The sequence below is a fragment of the Cloeon dipterum genome, chromosome 1 (assembly GCF_949628265.1).
Source record: "Cloeon dipterum chromosome 1, ieCloDipt1.1, whole genome shotgun sequence".
Lineage (NCBI taxonomy): Eukaryota > Metazoa > Arthropoda > Insecta > Ephemeroptera > Baetidae > Cloeon > Cloeon dipterum.
Window position 1 is genome coordinate 15,314,706 of NC_088786.1, and position 18,497 is coordinate 15,333,202.

Below are 18,497 nucleotides of genomic sequence, written 5' to 3' on the forward strand. Positions count from 1 at the left end.
TGATAAGATATGACGGTCTTCGCAGCGCAGAGGCGGCCAAATTGCCAGAGTTGGCATTACAGTAGCAGTGGCACAATACGCGCATGAAGACGTAATTTGAAAAATGGTTGGGCCATTATTGTGGCGGGCACGCGGGTGAACCTAATTAAAGTGTGCCGCCGATTCCGAGGCCGGGCGAAAGTGCGAGGCGCAGAGGTCATGGCCTACGCACCCCTTTGGAATTCGATTGCACGACGTCACCTAAAACTAATTATGCGGCTCGAGTCTCTCCTCGAAGCAGAACAATATAAAGCTGCAGACGGAATGCTGAGCAGCAATGCGAAGCTGAAAACTTCATTATCGGCAATCTGACGCGAGGAGAATGAAAAATTTTCGTTTGTTATGCGTGTTTGCGCAGATTATTTCAGGCCAGAGTGATAAAAAGTTATTACTTTTTTAGAGCGGAGAGAGAAAGGGTGAAATGCTGTTTTTACAGTTGCCGCGCCTCAGGGGAATTTGCTGCCTTCACTTTGCAAATGTTTGCCTATTCAAGATTTGTACAGAGAGTGCGAAAAGTTATTAAATTTCTCAAGAAGAATATCTAAATTTCAAAAATGCTCTGTGATGTAATTAATTGATTAAATTTATCTACGACACATGAAAAAGTCGACTCATTTTGTTACGTGTGTTTATGCAGTTCCTGCTTGTCATATTTTGCCTTTGTTCATTTTATTTTAATTTATGATATTCCCTGCCTGTAATTATTTTCATACATGAACAATAAACAGAAATTCTAAATATATTTTAAACTTTCTTCTTTCACAGAGCCAAAATTTTATTTATTTATAACTAGTATTTCAAATGGTTTGATGATATGCAAGATGTGAATGGACCAAAATGTCACCGAACTCAATTCTCAATTATTTCGCTGGGAACTATTATTAAATACTTCCGATTTCAACTCAATCCGGGAGCCTGAGGGAAAACACAGTCAAAATTAAGGATTAATTTACTGTACAAAGAGAAAAAATATTTGTAACTGTTTAAAATTAAAAATTATATTTACCCTTATTTTAAAATGTTTTAAATCCAATATCCAAGATAATATCAGCATGCTGAGGCTGAGGCATTATGTGCTAGTCGATTTGTACACGTGTTGAAACACTCTGCCATGTTCTAAATTTGAATCTAACTGTGTGCATGACGTTCTAGTTCGTGGAACAATATCTTCACGCTAACGAAATGTAAACAATATTGTTTCAGGAGCGACATGAGCGGCTCCGAGGCTGGTGTAACGAACCTTTCCAGCGCCGCGGGCCCACTTGGTAAGAGAGCGCGAGAGTATAATAATTCGTTTTGCCGTGTTGTGCGCGCCAATAACACCGTCTGCGTTCGGCACTCTGGAAAACGGTGGGGTTTTCCTGCCATGCACGACGCCCTTGAGTGCCAACAACGAGGCGCACTGCGGACTGGGGCACGCGACCTTGCTCGGGCCGGCTCAAAACTTTTTAAAGGGGATGGAGAGCTTCTCTCACGCGTGATCTCGACACCTCTTTTCGCACGAATCCACTCAAGCCTGCAAGATCCGAGAAAGTGCAGTTTGAAGTTTTACTCGCGTGTGCTGTTCAGTATTCGGGGTATTTGGGCAATATGCTAAAAATGCACATCTCAACAGATTTTAAAGCTCGTGATAAGTCGTTGAAGGCAGACGCAGTTAAAATTAAATGCAGCTTCCTCGGCGTACAGCGCGTTGTTTTTTTTACCATATTGTTATTGTTGCCCTAATTCAGCTAGAATGCAGTGAAATACATATTGTCCAAAAAAATTTAATTACTCAACGCTGAGGTTTAGTTAAATTAAAAAGGATTGGATCGCCTTGACCGGTCCCCCTTTCCCGGTTCGTAATACAAATTGCTGTGTGATCCACAATTTCCGGCACACATGTCATGTGCCATCTTTGATGAAATTTCCCGCCCTGACACTATAATTTCATAATGGGTGGCCAGTCAGTCTCGAATGCCACCGGTCTTTCTCACGCTCACCCAGCGTCTTTCATGGGGTGTTGGGTTTGTTGTTATTTTTGTTTCCCCCGGGTGGCTGTCAGGCTGTCGCTTGGATTGGAATTCTTGGACGATTATTTTCTAGTAAGCAGTGAAACATGTATCAAATCCATCAAAATTAAACACCGAGGAAGCTGCATTTAATTTCAACATTTCAACTCGAACAGCCTTTGATAAATTTAAATGATTAAAAATTGCATGGCGTGTCTTTCAATTGGATTTTGTAAATTTAATCTTCAACCCTCGACTAGATTAGCTTTTTAAAATATGTAAATTATTCCTGTGAGCGAGATTTGTTTGTTGCTATTCCATTTCTGGACTAATTTAGCATGCAGCAGCTCCTTTTTTAGTGAGATATTTTCCTCCATTGGCGTGAAATTTTATTTTCCCTTTGGCCACAAAGACAAACAAAATAGCTGTCCCCAGTAATCAACACTACTTGTTTTCAAGTCAGTGGAGAGTGGAGAGCAAGTCCCAACCCAGACTTCACTCAAATATGCCTCATACAAAGAAATATCCAAGTTGCTTTTAAAATCCACCGATGGGGGTGTGAGCGCTCACTCAGCCGGGGATTTTTCTGCCCTGCTCATTTTATCTCGTGCCAGAGGGTGGTGATGAGTTAACTCGTAGCCTGGTTGACACGATTGGTACGCTAAGAATTAGTCGATACAATTCAAAATCATTAAGATAGAATGTTTTTGTTAACTTTAAATTCCTTTAAAATGAAATTTTGAAATTCCAATTCTTCAACATTGCGACTTCTAACTTTGACCACAACATTCAGTGTTGCTGAAAAAACTTCATAAGTCCATTTTAAATATGAAAATATTAAACCGTGGATTATTTTCACTGGTCTGCTGGGTCTAATGAAAACATGCAATTCGCTCATATCAATTGGTTCGTTGAATTGCAGATCGAGCCGCCATCAGCAATGGAGAGATTATGATGGCAATCATCCGCGCGGCTGTAATTTCGTTCCTTGCTGTGCTCGGCTCAGCAATCAACCTGCTGGCATTGCTCATCTTCCTGAGGCGACCAGCGCTCAGATCACCATCCAACAGGTATTACTATTTAAATATTTATACACTATTCTGCTATTCATTTTCATTTATTTCCAACGGCCAAATTCGAATATATCCGCAATACATTTAGAACAATAAAAAACCTGTGATAAATTATCTTTGTCGACGAAGCCAATGTGTACAACGACTGAGAAGGACCAATTTTTTTCGTGTCTACGGCATGGAAGAATACATATAATGAACAATATGATCAGCAAACTATGAGATTTTTCATAAATGATTTGAATCAACATAAGATATATGTTGTTTTAAGATAAGTGCTTGGAAATTACTCAACTTTTAGCGGAACCACACTTCAAAAATATTTGGTTGGAAATTTCCTCAGTGTTATAACTACCCTAATTTGATATTAATCTCGCAAGTAATCCAATTAATACGCATTGCCGTAGTCACCGTTTTCACTAGCAGTTGCTCCTGTGTATCCAACAGCAGCTACTGTCGGTGGATTTGTCTCAGGATCTGCAGGTTCCACTGTTTCGCCTATCTGTTCGTCAGTTGCTCCTCCACCTTCTCCCGTGTCAATGTTCTCAGAAGCAGCTTCATCATTAGCAGCCGCAATTGTGGTTGCAACCTAACAAGCAAAGTTGTTTATTTTACATTTTATTATTTACAAGGAGTAATCTTGTCACCGATGCAGCAGTCGTTTGTTGCGTGGTTTTTCTACTATTATTCCTGGAGAGCGGCTTATTTGGACCGCGGCACGAATTTGTGCCACAGCATTTAATGATGTACTGCCGCCTTTTTTTCATCGCTGAGCCTTTTTGCGTACCACCCGAGACTACTGCTAAAATGATTATGTATTATATTAATTTGTTACTCCCTGTGTTCGGATCAATGTTACAAGCACCTTTTTTCGTCCCATTTTGCACTTTGTTGCCGCTTTTTTGAGGGTGGGTCGTCCTTTGTTGCGTACTTTTGCCGTAGCCGACGCAACAGTAGATTGCCTACTCAGCAGAGATTCATGCGAGATAATTGTGTTCGATCGATCAAAGCCTTCCGAGCTTACCACCACTAATATGCAAACCGAAAAGCACGAGGTGAACCGCATATCTAGACGACGGCGAGTCTTCGCATCTTTTTAACAGTGCTACACAAATGCTGCTCCAATGAGCGAGGAATGTTTGATTTGCACTGGACCAGAATTACAGAGGAATAGAAAGATGGCTGGTTTGTCCGCAGTGACGGAATTTCAACCGAATGCGCAGTATTATTTTATATTTTTTTCAGCACGTCCTCTACAGGCGCTTCCGCTGCATCAATATTTTGAAAACTAGAATTTTCATATTTTATTCTAAAATGCTGTGCAGGCAAATTTTATTTAATTAAGTGATGAAAATCAGGAGGCCACTGTTGGAAAGAATATTATTTGTTCTAGAACGTGACTTAAAACTAACTCAATATTGATTAGCGTGCAGATCAGTTATATATATTATGTATAAAAACACATACTTCGTCACTTTGATGCGCATGATATTTCAAAACGCACACTTTGCATTAGTTTTTGCTTAACTAATGATCACAAGGTATGCATTGCTGGAATTAATCGCATCCCATTCAATGAGAGGTAATCTGGATATCTCGAATGTCAATTTTGTTTCTATGCTTTGTCAGCTCAAGTGCGCATCCATACACAATCAACTCGAAACTGAGTATAAAAGATGCCGTACTTGCAGGATTATATTTAACTCCCTCTGCAATTAGTTTGATGGCATGTTTAACTCTTTTATCTCGGTTTTGTTTTAATTGCCTCCTTTTTCATTTGTTTTTAATCCCACGTGTAGCATGCTATCCTGACTATCAGCCTTTTTCCTCTTTGATGTCAATTCGTTACGACTGTATAGCAATCAAAAATAGAATGTCTGCTGCGTCATAAAGGTAAATTTTGGGAATTAACGTCAAAATGTAACTATAAAAAACTCTAAATGTTCTCGTGTTTCTAGTCATAAACTTTTTAAACATTAAAATTACATCGCGCAACAAGTTTTGATCGAATCAGTATGAATGAAAAAGATTGGAATTTTTTAAGAATTATCCAGTAGCATTTGGTCAACAGAATAGATTAATTTTTTTCCGTTAATTACTAAAAGAAGGTCAAAACCGTATAATTGGCGATAAAAAATAAAATCGAAATATGTGCTTTGCAAGAGCTTTTCATGAAAAATATTCCTCGATGCTCAACAGAGATATTTAAGATAATTATATGCACTATGCACTCATGTACTTAGGGGGGGGGGGACAAAATACTGTTTTTTATCTACGCACAATTTTTATCATAAAAAACTTTTTGAGACTGAGATCAATGAAAACAAGAGTCTTCGATTTTTATTCTATTTTGTTCTATTTTCCACGTATGCTTATGTCTAACAAATTAGATCAGCATATTTCCAAGCTTCGATTTTCTCTGCGCAGATTTGTGGTGAGTCTGGTCGTGGGCAACCTGCTGACGGCGGCCGTGTTGGTGCCGTCGACGTTGCTGGCGCGGCACCGAGAGCCCTGGCTGCGGCGTTCGCTCGCCGCGTCCGCTGTGTTCGCCGTGGCCGGCAGCGTGCTGTCGGTTGTGTGCATCGCCCTCGATCGCCACTCAGCCGTCCTCTCGCCCCTGCACTACTCTTCGCCGGGCACTAAACAGCGCGCCCGCGTCCTCCTCGGCGTCGCCTGGGGCCTCGCGCTGCTTCAGGCGGCCCTGCCCCTCACCATCGGTGCCGAACCTCCTTCCCTGATATTTCCACAGGTAAAATTAAAAGATGAACTAAATAATTTTTAAAAAAATATTTTTCTATTGAAAATACAAATTCTTATTTTTATGAGTGGAAAATAAAGGCATCTTCCTCGGTGTATATATTTAGCTGTTTTCGTTATATTTCCATAGAAATGAAATCTTCTGCTCTAATATCTAGTTTCGGCTGCTATTTGCAGCCCTAAATTCACGAGCTGCGGGTGAGCGTTGAAGTGATCTGTTCACAATTTCTGTAGAATATACACTTAGGAAGCTACCAACAAATATGATGTGAATCTGCCTCTGGCATCTATCAGCAAATTAATAAATAAAGTTCGATATGCTGCAAATTAAATTCCTGTTTAAATATAATCTTCACTCTTATAAAAGTTTCTACAGATATGTGATGGTACACAAATATGCATTCAATAAGATTAAAGCGGCTTATAAGAGCCCCGATGTTAAGGAAAATTACTATTGTGCCACTCTCTGATCTAATTATTCTATTCAGCTGTACTTAAGTGATAAAAAATTACAACTGTTAAGTGAAAACTGCCTTGAGCCAGATATGTTGCCTGGTCAACTGCAAGTAAAATTAATATCAGATTATTTTAAAATTAAAGCGACATTTTCCCAGATCATGAAGCGTGTATAATAAAGCAACATAAATTAGAGCCGCCATTTTTTAATTCATGTAGGATATATAATACTCTCGATTTTGTTGAATGTTCCTTCAAAAAAGGCGGACGATAGCAAAAATTCCAACGGCACTCAAAATACATTTATTTTCAGGTAAAAGTGAGAGTAAATAATATAGGTACTAATATTCTCTTGAATATTACAATTCATTTCATATTTAAAAATAAAGCATATTTAAATTAAAACTGAAACTGCTGGTATGCCCTCAAGTTATCATAAAAACAAAAATTAGTGAAACAGTAATTAAGACAGATTGGATCTGTGGTAGTTCTTTTACAGAAATTTTACCGTGACAAAAATTAACAATCAATAGAAACACTCCTCTCTTCTTTGAAACTGGATGTTTTCTCTAAATAATGTTTATTTTAATTTTTCCTTTAAGGTAATATGTATCGTTCTCTAAAACTGAATATAAATGTCAAAAAAATGAAGGCAAAAATAAATATGTTCCTTATCTGCCTTTCAGAGCCACACACCATTTCGGATAGCATACGCGAGCACGATGGCGGGCCTAGGTCTGGTCGTGCCCCTCTTGGTGCTGTGCGTCATCTACACGCGGATGTTCGGTGCCGCGCAACGCAACAGCGAACGTACGCGGCGCCACAGCGTGACCGATGTGGTGGCGCTGACGCGGCAGGGCTCGGTGTTCTCGCGCGAGGAGGGTCGTGCTGTCAAAACAGCCGCCATCGTGGTCACTTCGTTCTTGTTTTGCTGGACGCCGTACTTTGCGGGACTACTCGCCGGGCCCTGGGCCCCGGCACCCCTCGCCCTCGTCGCGCTCAGCGCTGCCCTCTCCAACGGGGTCGTCACGCCATTTGTCTATGTTTTCAGGTATAATATATGCAAATTTATTTATTTTATTTTACCCCTTTTCAATGAAAAACTAAGAAGGTGTTGGGGAGGTTTGGCCTCATTAATATCACTTCAGTTAATTCATATAATTATTAAGAAAAATACGAGAAATGCATAAAATATGTGAGCTCAATGTCCAATAGCTAAGGAAGTTAGCTCTTATTTCAGAGTAAACCGAGGTTTTTTTCGAACATCGATTTCCACTCTTTTAAAAGATCTGTATAAATCTAAACAAATAACATTAAATTTAATTCAGATTGATAATCACAATCAAACCTGACTAATGGAATTTTAGGTTATTTTTTCGTTTTGCGCTAAAATTTAAAATATTTTTACCGTGCGATATGGTTTTAGTGTTGAATTATTTGCTTTTGTACGTTGACTACAAATCTGTATTTACCCTATGCATGGCCAAACAACGGAGCATTGTTGGTGTTATTGCTAATTCTTTAACTAAAAAAATACACAAATTTTCATTTCAAGGAATTGAGAATGATTCGGGAAATGTGGATTATAGCATATAACCCACTTTAAATAAGAATGATTCACACCCGTATTTTGCAATTATTAAATTTTCATTCAATAAACTGTCAGCATTTTCCCCTTATAACTCTGTTATACTATGCGTATAAATGACTGTGGTAAGCGGAAAGCACCATTAAGCTCTGCGGCTTTGTGCAATTTTGCAGAAGCGAAGCAGCAAGACGAGAGGCGCTTTCCATTTTATGTTGGTGGAAGCCTCGCGTGCCGCCAGACAAATCGTTCTCCTCGGCGAAACCGGCGACCACTATGAGGATTCGTCCGCCTCCACTTGGCTACTTTGACACCTCCACAGAGCAAGAGTCCATGTCGGTGCACAGCTACAACACAGATTGCATCACAAACGACGCCATCAAGAGTCCGCTACACAAAGAGGTAGGCTTGCCAAAGGTACGTGTGAAATCTTTCATCATAATACATAGTCTGCTAGAGTACATAAAACGATTTTAATTCCAAACTTCTGCAATGCCACTTCAATAATTTTAACTGACGAAAATGACAAAATGATGATATATTTTTTAATTCCTCAAGTTTTGAGCGTTGCAGAGCCCTGGACTCGTGTCATTTACGGAAGGCTGAACAGATATAGCTTTTTGGAGAGCGAATGTACAAAAACTTAAAAATTTTCAATATATAAACAACTCGCATAGGACCGGAATTCCATTAAACCGAAAATCGCTTCCACATAGTATTCCAGCATTAGCTATGTGCCAGCAGAATTTCTAAGGATAGTTAAATTTAACTTCTACTTCAATGGAGTACCAATGGAATCACCAGCCCGTTGGCTCGCATTGTTAAGGCATTCTCACGAGTGTCAAAGCAATAGGAGGTATTTGAGCAGTTCGGAGATCTAATACTGGCCACCCAATGTCAGAGATGGCAAAAAGTGGTTAGTTTAGTGACTCGAATTGCTCAAATTGCTCAACGGGCTGGGAGGCGCACCGGCGCCGACTCGCTACTTGCTGGTTTGCACTTTTCCAGCATGCGTGATTTGGCTTCACGGGACAAATGTCTAGCGTTTCAATGCAGTCCTCGGTGCGGAGGCAAGTGGCCCTTGAGTGGGCTGGGTCCCTGTGCGGCCTGGTGCGCCCATGTTATCCGTTCGCGGTGTTATTGGGACCCGGGTTTCAGCATTCGTGCTAGTGCAGTGCGCGCCCTTCCCGGTCCTAGGACAGGGATAAAAAGAGAAAAAAAATGCAAAATTTAAATTATTCTTGATGTTTGATATTCATCTCAAAAGTAATTAAGTGTGTGCTAAATGATTTAGGAAATATTTACGCGCTATTTGTAAAAATTCCCATGCCTGGTATTTAATCATCTCCTCAATAAACACTATCATAAAATAATAGCTATTTGATAATTCGTACAAACGAGATACTGTCGTGGGGAGTGGGTGGAAAAATCTTGACTTGGTAAAATCGTGACAAAGGTTTGTCGGTCTTAGAAAAGACTACTTCCATTCAGCTATGTGCAGACTTCACAAAAAATTTCCGCCCACTGCAAAAAGGAGCAATTTTTCCACTCTGCTATATGATATAGGCTTATGAGCCTTGTACTAAAACTGTATTATAATTTGAGCAATGCCTCTGCACTCTCTAAAAACCATGAACGGAAATTTCAATCAAAATCCCTAAATGTGGCTGTGGCAGAGCAGTATCGCGAATGTAACTACTCTCATTCTAATTGCGATCATCATAAATATGGATCCAAACATTTGGTGTGGGATGCTATTCTGCGACAGACACGAATTCATTGGCACCGCTCCATGCCGCACTCCAATAATAAGCAAAAAGCACGCGAGTCGCCGCATATCTAGTGACCAGATAGAAAAGATTGACGATTAACAACCACAGTGAGCACCGTTTTTAGCATGGATTAGCACATGCAGTGCTTATACACGTATGTGTATAATTTCAAAGGCAATGCAGGCGGCGGGTGCAAATCCCCACACAATAATAATTGCTTACATCCGACATCACCCGTGTACTCAAACACGAACCGGAGATGGTAAATTTTCATGGCTGACAGAGCGAACGCGGATTACTGCGTTTCAGTGCATCCCTAATTGGCGTTAAATGGCAAAATCAGCCATGCACGAACTTTTGTTTTAAATTACACGCATGTTCGCCGCTTCTTTTGTGGGTTAAGAGGGTTAGCCGCGGGCGGCTTGCCTAACTTAGGGAAACGAGATGAAGCGCTTTTCTCTTTTTGCGTTCGCACACCTCTCGACAGACTATGGAGCGGACGGGCGGATGACTGAGCACCGCAACTAACTTTTTCGTTTAACTTTTCGGCTAAATTTAGCGAGCTAAAATGCTAAGAGTGCAGCCGAGGTCGCTGGAAGGGTAGTTCCGACATTAGCTTGGCATTCAACGCGAGTGAGCTGCGCTCAATCAGTCTACTTATAGCAAGTAAAGACTTAGATCGTGCCTGAGCTTTTTCTCAACTCACGGTTTGTGTTCGATATCACACACTCGGATCCGTTCAACGCCTAGGGTCGGGAAATCTCGATTCGTTTAAAATTTTATGATGTGCAAAGAGCTCCTGACTAGAGTGCATAAAGCTTTTGGAGTCAATTTCTAACAAAGAGAATGAAACCACAGCTTTCTCGGTGCGGAACACGTGAGCTTTGGATAGGCAACATGCTTGGCAGAGCTGCTCGGCAGGTTGCATAGTTCGAATTCTGCAAGTTTTGCTTTTATACCTTGCTGCACTGAAAAGTTGGATGAAAACAGGATTTGTAGGTTTTAAGACAATTCCGCAGTTTAGAAAAATCAAATAATTTCCTGTTCAAAATTAGTCTTTTGTTAACCTCACTGAAAACATATGTACATTTTTATGCCACATGGAACTTCTAGGATCGTAAGATCTAGGAGGGAGCTGAGACATTAACGCTTAAAAATAGACATGCTTGCTTCCATTTCCTTGAACTGCACAAACAAGGCAATAAGTGCCTCAATTTGATTTGCTGCAGAAGTGCTAAATGTGCATGATTTTGAGATTGAGCCCTACCCAAAATGATTTAAAACTTTAAAACGGTCTGTATTAATATATACCATAAAAATCCGTCTTTCAATCGCCGAATAAATCACAACTCATCTGCGCGATTTTCATGGTAATATTCTCATACACATTTCGTACTAATGAGAGCTACTCAGAAACTAGAATTAATCGAATAAATAACATTTTTTGCCCAATGAATCAATAATGAAAGGAAATCTTCCTAGTAGCAGGAAATTCCTATTATTGGCAAATTATCTGCCTGCGATTTTAAAGTCTTCAGCTACATTTGAACGAAAAATATTTATTTGCAAATTTTTCTTCGTTCCTTACTGACTCTGAATAGCACAAAAATATGTGCTTTTTTGCGAAAATGAGCTTCTCTTTGGTGACCAGAACCTTAAGGGGTAACACCAACTAAGCAACGTAGATTACACTACCCCAAATACATCGTTATCAAATGAAAATAAAATTTACCGGGAGATGTACCCTTCTGAAAAAATTACATGTCTCGAAAAATTCTAAATAGCGAAAATATTGGTATAATTGATCGAATTATATATTTGAGCCATAATTTTACACATATAGCGTGAACAATACTTGGGTAAAATTGATAAATAAATATTTTGGTATAAAGACACAGTCAGTAATCGTCTACTGTAATGCAATTCTTGATTCTTCAGTAAAGATGACTTAACCGTCAAAACAGATTTCGTATACTGTGTCTAATTGAGTAAGATTCGTGTTCATTTCTTTTTAAATTTGTCCTTTTCTCAACGATGCTCTCGTAAATTTTGTTTCAGCCTGCCAGCTTGGAGCTGCGAACAGCGTGCCCTCCCAGTGTGGGAAACGGGCGTCGGCGGGAGAACGTGACGCTGCGGCTGATGCCGCGCGTCAACGGCGGCCGTCGCTGTCAGAGTTGCGTACGGCAGAACTCGGACTCGTCGTGCGGCAGCGGGCAGGCGTTGCTGGCGCGCGACTCGAGCGTCGACTCGGCCAACAACACGCCGCAGCGCCGCAAGAGGCCAGCGTCGTCAGTGGAGACGTCGCTCTCGTCGTCGGGCATGGGCCGTTCGCTGGATTCGTCCGAGCAGGAGGACGGAGATGTCAGGCCCAGCAGGCCCAAGCTGCAGCGACTGCCCGCCGTCGAGGACGAGGACTGAAAGTGCGAATTCCAAGCACCATTGCCGCTGCGAAGCACTCGTTCCTTTTCATCCTAGTCGACGAGGACGTTCACTTCGTCGATCGATATGTTTCATTGTATACAGCGGAAAGATATGTTTTTGCCGTAACTCTTACGTTTTCACGATGGTCTTGCTGTGCAAACTTTTGTGAACCGGGAGCAAGTGTTTTGTATGCATGATAATTATATCCAATGAAAGGATTTTGAATTGATTTACCGGAAACTTTTACTTCTAGGAGCAAGATATTTATATTTTTGTGACATTTTCCTGACAAACGCGATCAGATTTCCTTGTATTCGCCGTGGAGAAAAAAATTCAATTCACATTAATAAGAAATGACCAAAAGCTTTAGGCGCCGCGCAACTAATTGTGATTCAGCCGATCAATTAAGTGTGTAATCACAAAATTAAAACTGTGCATTCTGCAAAAGGCAAGAACGATCAAACTCTACAGTTACGACTATTAAATTATAACAATTATTAAACACTTAACATGCTAACTGTTATTATAGCCAGTATATGTGCGTGTTATCAACTCATGAAATTTAAATGTTGCTCGATCTGAGAGAGTTTAAATGGCACGTCCAAAATCAGTTACAAAAGAGGAATATTCAAATGAAGAAATTTAAAATAAATTTTAATCTCCCAGAAAAGAGCGAGGATCGTCTTATTTCTATATCCTACTACTTTCCTCTACCACAGATAGCGTTTGCTTTCGCCCACTTTCACCGCGATCGACGCCATCATTGCTATCGAAAGCAGCAGCCTATTATCGGAGTTTTCCGTTCGACTAGCTCTAATAAATCTAAGGATAGGCTTCTCTGTCATCGTCCTTCGCGTTACCCACATGGATAGCAATTAAAACATAATTAAGAGCATACTCGACCGACTTCTAACCTCGTAGAGCTTCGAAGAATGCGACACCACCTGATTTTATCAGTACTTAAAATTACGCAAGACGCAAGATTGCTTTTCTATCGATCAGTCCAAGAGATCTTTCATCGTTTTTTTTAAATTTAAATATGGCAAGATGCTTTTCAAAAGCTACGAGGCTATCTAAATCATTTTAATAAGCTACACATTTCAACCAATATAGAGTTTATTTCGGTCTCACGAATGTTAAATGTGACCCCATAATATCACCAATTTTAATTAGCGTAAGATTTTTTGAAATCAGGGGGTTGTAACTGAACTTCCATCTTCGGTGACTACGTATATATGTTTGTTGGGTAAAGGTATACTGCACGTGATACATTATAAGGGCAGTTTCATGTTGGTAGAGTGAACACTTGCAAAGCAGAAGGAAAATTTGCAAGCATCAAAATTTGCACATCTTACCTATGATATTTTCAAGGGTATTTAAAAATTACATGCCCTTATGTGTATTGCAGTTTTCAATATTAATAACAATTCGGTTTTATATGTTGATATCTAGAATTGCCTCTGAATAGCTATAGATGCTATTCAACTTTGTTTATTGTTATGGCCCAGCAGGGCAACTTTGCCCCTTACTTACCCATGTACAAAACCAATATACTACAAATTATAACAAAACATTATAAAGAGAAGTTTTACTCAGTATAGTGAAAACACATCAGAAACGTCATGAAAACCCAGTTGAGATGGACCAGCATGCTCTTTCTTCGATCTTCTCGTTACAGCTTTCCATTGAATTGAATTTAAACGCTATAACCGTATCTAAAATCTAAAGGCACGTTAAAAGGACGTGGAAATTATTCATATTTAAGAATGTATTAGAGCTATGAAGATCTGCATAAAAATTGCTTTTTGTTTTCATTTTACGCATGGTTTGATTTAGAAAAGCTGATCTATATTCAACTCGTTCCAAGTCTCGTCTCCCATCTCTAGTTGAAACGAAGGAACTGACGCAACGTGCACAATATAAATTAATTGCTGTAACCTATCACGAGCGTATCGCCAATATTTTAATCTGCACCTTCATTTGCATCATTTTATAGATCAAGTGTGCAGCACACGTTAAAATCAACATACTGCAGGATAAGAACACAATAACATATCTATCCATTTTAGTTTGAGTCGTTCCATTTCAAGCAAAGTTTGACACTTTTTAAGGTTTATTTTGCTGATTAACAAACTGAGCTGAACAGACAAACATATTAATAAATCTGTTGCAACACGCCAATAATGCTCTTTTAGCCCTCATACTGACCCATTAACAGCATAATTTTCCATGTCGAGTGTACCGCTTGTATCAGAGAGGCATTGCACAAATTTGCCAAGAGGGTGCCATCTGCAAAAGTAGTGGAGCTTTGATGCTGTAGACCATATGTGTACCATTTCACGACCCTTTTTAATATGATGTTAAATATTAAATATGCTACTCGCTTTTTGTGTCTGATTAAAACTAATTAAAAGTATTCTTACTTTGTCCTAAAATTTTCGCAGTCAATTTACCAGTGCAGACAACATGGTAAAATATCAACGTGAACATATAATTCTGGATGTCAATGGCTTGACCCATTTTTATCTTTTTTATGAAAACTGCCCATGTCCAGTCTCGAAATGCGTAATTTTAAGAATAAAATAGCCTTTAAATAAGCGCCTTTTTTCTCTAAGTTTCAAAGTTCAGTTAATCCTAAATCATATTGTTTGAACGCAGAAATCGAAAGTTACTAAATTGTTATACTGCAAGATATATTAGACAAATTAATTAATTAGCTACATTTTAAAAGATTGCATTTTAAAATTAATTTTAATTTTACCAATAGTAACTATAACTTACACTAATATAATCATTATCACATTTTAAAGAGATAATTCCTATTAATTCAAAACATTTCTTGTTTTGTTGCAAATGAAGTTCCGATATTTATTTTTTGGTGCGTTAAGAAGTTTGCTCGCACAAATAATTCGTAGATTCATAGCATTCCCAATCATTAAATCCATTGGGTCCTGGGAGGCCAAGCACACCAATTCCAACAGTCATTACCATGCAATGTTGGTCGGGCAAGTAGTTTGGCTGAAGTAATATCCATCGATATGCAGATACATCAAGAGTATTTCCTGTACACCACGCAAATTTTTTATGGCAAAACCTGTCACTTGCTCCAAGCCAGTAATTTGTTTCTTTGAGTTTCATCACATCTAGATTGAACAAATCAACAACAATAATAATTAATCTTGTTCAAATAGGAAATATGTTTACCATCATTATATTTGGTGATGCAGTCCTGCTCCGATCTGGTTTCAAAAGAGCTCAGTACCATGCCCAAGGCACAGCATGCTTGGAAAGCCATCGTGTGGTTTAGCTATCATTTGTAATAAATAAAATTTTTGCAACCAAATATCTACTGGCTGTACTTACTTTTTCAGTGCTAAAGAAGTAATTTTTCCCACAAGCTGATTTTAATGCTCCCTTTCCACTGGGGACTGTAATAAATTTATATAGTTAATTAAAACATTATTTCCATAATTTTTGAAAAAAGCTAGCCTTTCAGAGTGACTCCATCAGGAAAATAGTTCGGCTAGACAGAAAAGATTTATGAGTGTTTTTGTAACTTAATTCTTAAAAAAATGAATCACGTTTTTGTTGCACGGCAAAACGCATCCATCATCCATGCAAGGATTCGATTTAGGCACAACGGTAGCACCTGTTATTTTTTCATTTGGATTAGTGTGCATGCAAAAATAATTTTTGGATAGCGCTTACTGTTTGGTGGAGGAGATGTCCATCCATCATTATCAGCAGCAGTGGGATCGCTGAGATTTCCAGCCCCGGGAGGGCTTAAGTTACTTGTAGTTGTTGAGCCACCTCCATCACCTTTAGTTGTTGTAACATCACCAGTACTTTGTGCTGTCGAGCCTCCACCACTATCCTGAGTATTCGAACCCCCGCCGATACCCTGAGTAGTCGAACCTCTTCCACCACCTTGAGTAGTCGTAGTTCCTCCACCATCCTGAGTAGTCGAACCTCCGCCGCTACCCTGAGTAGTCGATCCTCTTCCACCACCTTGAGTAGTCGTAGTTCCTCCACCATCTTGAGTAGTCGAAACACCACCTTCAGCAGCAAATCCTCCACCACCGTGCTGTGTAGTTGAAACGCCAGCACTTCCCTGTGTTGCTGAACCTCCGCTGCTTCCCTGAGTTGTCGAGATTCCAGCATTGCCTTGAGTGGTCAAATCCCCATTACTCTGGGAAGCTGCAGCACTACTTGAATCAGATGCGCTTCCTGCGCCACTTGCAGCCCCACTACTGCCTGTTGTTGCACCTCCACCTGGCCCTGAATTCGCAATTGTGTCTCCAGGGGCACCAGCCGAACCGTCTGAGGGTGCAGAAGAGCCGGCACCTGGATCGCTTCCAGGTGCAGAACCGCCACCGTCAGCCGGGTCAGATCCTGCATCTCCGTAGTCCCCGTTTTCTCCCGCAGTTACTCCTGTATAACCCACCCCCGCGGCGGTGGTTGTCATCCCTGAACCAGCACCTCCTGCGGCACCGCCGCCTCCAGAATTGTTGATTTCACCTATCGAGCCAGTTCCATAGTCGGCTGACCCTCCACCAGATGAGTCTGACGGGGCACCAGATTCAGAATTTCCTGCTCCGCTGCCTGAATCAATCACATTGCTGCCGCTGTTTGAAATTGTGGTTGTCAGTTCCGAAGAACCTCTTTGGATTATTCCACTTCCAGCCCCTGTAGGCTTTGTTAGAAAAATTATATTCCAATTAGGCGCAGTAAAAAATCTTTGTCTATAATACAGTAATCAAATTCTTGGCCGACGAGTTTCGGGTGTAATTTCCGCTTTTAGTTGGTGAGCAAGAATTCCTGCCACAGCACTTGATAATTCTCTGTCGCACGGCACGGTGCAATCCATAAATCTCTGAGCACGAGTCGGAAATCAATCAAATATATGTTAAATACGCTTAACTTACTAGATTTGTGAAGCTTAATGGTAATCACTTTTTGCTGACCAATGAATGATTCGCAAACAATAATCTGGAAATGTTTTTACGTCAATTTTGTGTCAATTTTTGATTGATTTAAAAATGAAGAAACTTTCATGTTTTTGAGTTCACCAATAAAAAGGAAAGCAAAGAAATAAACTCTTTGTGTAAACAGGCACAGAGCTAGGAGTTGAAAACGACAAATTAATTATAATTACCAACAAGCTGGAAGTGAGAAGAATTGAAAACCAATTCATTGATATTGGCGATAGCATGACTGTGGAAGCCTGGTCTACGCGCACTAATATCCAACAGTGGGGCCAATTTGTTGCTGGAAGAGAATAAAGCGGACGCAGTTGGGAAACAATTAAATCAACTGTGTCGTCAGCACAGCTCCCTTCCATTTGCTATTTTCTATATGCGTATAGCGCTTTTGACGTCCACTATTGCTATTATCCTGCATTTCATGTGTACCTTGTTTAGTGATAAAAAATATTGATAAAACCAGAGTTATTAGCCATCAAATTTTCATTTTACCCTTTTTTATTAATAACACTTATAACGTAGTATTAGTTAGTTGGCTGAAGACTGGGTTTGTCAGACTTAAAAGAGACATATTATTCGTTCGTTAAGAATAACATTACATGTATTGAGATTAGCTGTTATCAATAAATGGTGCTCAAGTTACAAAGCATTTTTATTCCATTCAAGGAATGAGAAAAAAACATGTTGAATTGAAATTTGCACGAATACCCAATATAAACTATTCTTGATATGAATTCAAATTTTTTAAAATTGCTGCGGTTCTCTGTAGAATGCCATCTACGGAGAGGGTAGCGCACCCACCGGGGCGAGGGTTGCAGCGGATGGAACGCGCAGGTGCCGGGGTGGCGGCGAGACCAAATTCTCATCGCTTGTGTGTCGCAAAACCCAGCGGACGGGCGGCAGAGCAGACAGACGGGCGGAGCGAAACGATGCAGCTAGCTGCCCACCGATGAAGAGGGTGATCAGCTTCGTCAAGGGGGGTGGAAAGGGCCGCGGGGGTGCCTCCGACGTGGTGCCCGTCCGCAACCTGAGCTTCGAGGGCGGCCTGGACGACCCACCGGGCTATGAGGTGGACACCAAGACGCTGTCCAAGCTGCATAGGGCTGCCTGGCTGGGCCAGCTGGACAAGCTCAAGGGGCGCGCCGAGCAGCTGGACGCACCGGACAAGGGCGGCCGGTCCGCCCTGCACCTGGCGGCCGCGCAGGGACACGCCGATGTCGTCTGGTTCCTCATCAGCAATCGAGCGAAGGTGCGGTTTTTTATTATCTTCTTTTTTCCTGCCAAAAAGCAGGCGTTGTTCCGTCCATCGATTTTTCGGGGGTGGAGATGTGAGCCTGCATGTTTTGGTGTAGATGTTTTTGTTGACGGCTTTTCTGCTCGGCTTACAAAGAATGCTTCGCATTTATTGCGATTGAATATAT

General features: G+C 40.5%; 2 protein-coding genes and 1 long non-coding RNA gene across 7 annotated transcripts in view; 1 reads left to right on the top strand and 2 right to left on the bottom strand.

Moving 5' to 3' along the window:
• Positions 1 to 18,497, top strand: part of LOC135947844 (alpha-1A adrenergic receptor-like) — a 35,852-nt gene that overhangs the window by 15,665 nt on the left and 1,690 nt on the right. Inside the window, exons 3-8 of one of the 4 annotated variants that reach the window (XM_065496808.1) lie at positions 1,243 to 1,304; positions 2,953 to 3,100; positions 5,531 to 5,852; positions 7,003 to 7,367; positions 8,078 to 8,318; positions 11,732 to 12,767. In XM_065496808.1, the coding sequence (XP_065352880.1) occupies positions 1,250 to 1,304; positions 2,953 to 3,100; positions 5,531 to 5,852; positions 7,003 to 7,367; positions 8,078 to 8,318; positions 11,732 to 12,091 (1,491 nt within the window). In that variant the 5' untranslated portion in view covers positions 1,243 to 1,249 and the 3' untranslated portion in view covers positions 12,092 to 12,767. Of the gene's footprint in view, positions 1 to 1,242; positions 1,305 to 2,952; positions 3,101 to 5,530; positions 5,853 to 7,002; positions 7,368 to 8,077; positions 8,319 to 11,731; positions 12,768 to 18,497 lie in introns of those variants that run through there. The other 3 variants (XM_065496810.1, XM_065496809.1, XM_065496811.1) reach the window with 3 other exon arrangements.
• LOC135947845 (uncharacterized) lies at positions 3,135 to 4,294 on the bottom strand. Of its 2 annotated transcripts, none has more exons than XR_010575730.1 (4): positions 4,128 to 4,294; positions 3,969 to 4,065; positions 3,751 to 3,902; positions 3,135 to 3,692 (listed from the first exon to the last, which is right to left on the bottom strand). It is a non-coding gene; the product is annotated as an uncharacterized LOC135947845 (long non-coding RNA). The 2 variants fall into 2 exon arrangements; XR_010575729.1 differs by having other exon boundaries at positions 3,751 to 3,905.
• LOC135946928 (uncharacterized transmembrane protein DDB_G0289901-like) lies at positions 14,940 to 17,373 on the bottom strand. The gene is made up of 9 exons (XM_065495423.1): positions 17,250 to 17,373; positions 17,020 to 17,083; positions 16,846 to 16,967; positions 15,803 to 16,787; positions 15,676 to 15,743; positions 15,584 to 15,617; positions 15,458 to 15,522; positions 15,299 to 15,401; positions 14,940 to 15,237 (listed from the first exon to the last, which is right to left on the bottom strand). The coding sequence occupies exons 1-9, from the start codon at positions 17,304 to 17,306 to the stop codon at positions 14,978 to 14,980; spliced, it is 1,758 nt and encodes a 585-aa protein (XP_065351495.1). The 5' UTR covers positions 17,307 to 17,373; the 3' UTR covers positions 14,940 to 14,977.